This window comes from Seriola lalandi, unplaced genomic scaffold (genome assembly GCF_002814215.2).
Source record: "Seriola lalandi dorsalis isolate HSWRI2012SDOR001 ecotype SW California unplaced genomic scaffold, Sedor1 jcf7180002002078, whole genome shotgun sequence".
Lineage (NCBI taxonomy): Eukaryota > Metazoa > Chordata > Actinopteri > Carangiformes > Carangidae > Seriola > Seriola lalandi.
The window spans coordinates 1-1587 of record NW_019472734.1 but is presented as its reverse complement, the minus strand read 5'-3'; the positions used below and the strand labels follow the sequence as shown (position 1 = coordinate 1587).

Below are 1587 nucleotides of genomic sequence, written 5' to 3'. Positions count from 1 at the left end.
TACAAGTGGAGCTGAACTTTACCAAGACACATCAATGGTTTCATTTCTAGTGGTCAGCTCACAGGTCTTCTCCTCCTGGTTGAACATGGTTGGCTGCACTGTGAGAGACGCGCTGGCACTCACTATTGGCCGAGCCCTGATTGAAGACACAGACCATGGAAGAATGAGAATAAATAGAAAGATCTATTTATGTGTTATTACACTGCTGAGGGCACTAATATACCTGTACAGCACTGCTTTATCTACCCCAAAGGCACCGACAATCAGATCTGCAAGGAGAGAAAGTGAGTTTAATGAAGATAAGAGTGCTGATAGAGGCCTGGTGGTGGACTGTTCTCTGCAGTACCTGGGTAGCCGTTTTGATCCAGGTCTCTATTGCCTCGCAGAGCAAAGCCAAAACTGGCTGGGAACGAGCTGGAAGCCCATTGGCCAGAGAGAGTCTGAGTGGGCGTATCCATCAGTCCTCCAGCATGACCGTTATAAATGAGAACCAATCCCTGCTGGTCTTCTCCTCCGTAAGGGCAGCCAATGGCCATGTCTGATTGTAAACGGCAGCAACACACTGTTACATTCTTTTCTCAAAATCTGTATATACAACCTGTGTATGTATATTACATTCACAGCAATTTACAGTGAGCACAACACATTATGATTATATTGCTAAATCAGCAACTATAAACAATTATTGTTTTGGACTGGGGTAAGAGTTTTTTCATGGGCCAATTAAGAAGTTAATGATTATTATCTTCAGGTGATTTGCTTTGTTTTATGGTGATTTACTTCATTAGATTTAGCAGAATCATGAGTGAATATAAGGTGACTCCTCCAGTAACTCAGTTGGAGCTGCCAAATACCTAGTTTTAAATGAGCGCTGGAGCATTAAATCAGTTGCTTTGACCATTATCATCAACAAAACATTCACTAGTTCCCGCTTTTCAAATGTGCGTCCTTGCTTTTTCCTGATTCATATCAGTCTGAACTTAATATTTTTCAGTTTTATGCTAAAGGTCAAACAAAACAAGAAATCTGAAGATGTCGTTGTGGATTCTGAGAAACTGTAATGCCATTTTCCAACATTTTTCCCTCAGTATTTCCCCTTAAGTATCGTCACGTTTATTATAGTATAAACTATTTATTAGGGCTGCAAATATCACTATTTTCATGAAAGATTAATCTCATTATAATTTCCCACGGCCCAAGATGATGTATATTTTGTCCAACCAACAGTAGAAAACCCAAAGATATTAGGTTTTCATGTTTGAAAGCAACAAATCCAACAAATTTGAGAGTGAAATCAGTCAATTTTGATGTTGTAGCCTCAATTTAAATCATGATGGCTGATTAAAACACTCCACTGAGCCCAGACTGATGAAACTTTTAACTCTTAAAGCAGGTCAGAGAGAAGAATCTTTGGGATACATCAGTGTGTAATTTATCCCATAGACCTTCACATAGCGTTTTAGTTTGAAAAATAATGAATAGTTAAATGAATATAAAAATCACTGCTGTCTAATTAATGCTATTACCATCCAACATTTAACTCATGCTGTATGTACCATTAAATCCATCTTGGTTGAGATCACCCAG

At 38.7% G+C, this 1587-nt stretch overlaps 1 protein-coding gene across 1 annotated transcript; it reads right to left on the bottom strand.

The window, feature by feature from the left end:
* Window positions 1-22: 22 nt before the first annotated feature.
* Window positions 23-1580, bottom strand: LOC111665165 (integrin alpha-5-like; the record flags this gene model as incomplete). Its single annotated transcript, XM_023420066.2, has 4 exons — window positions 1557-1580; window positions 347-538; window positions 224-269; window positions 23-136 (listed from the first exon to the last, which is right to left on the bottom strand). Coding segments are annotated over exons 2-4 (350 nt in total), but the record flags the coding sequence as incomplete, so codon positions are not given.
* Window positions 1581-1587: the final 7 nt, after the last annotated feature.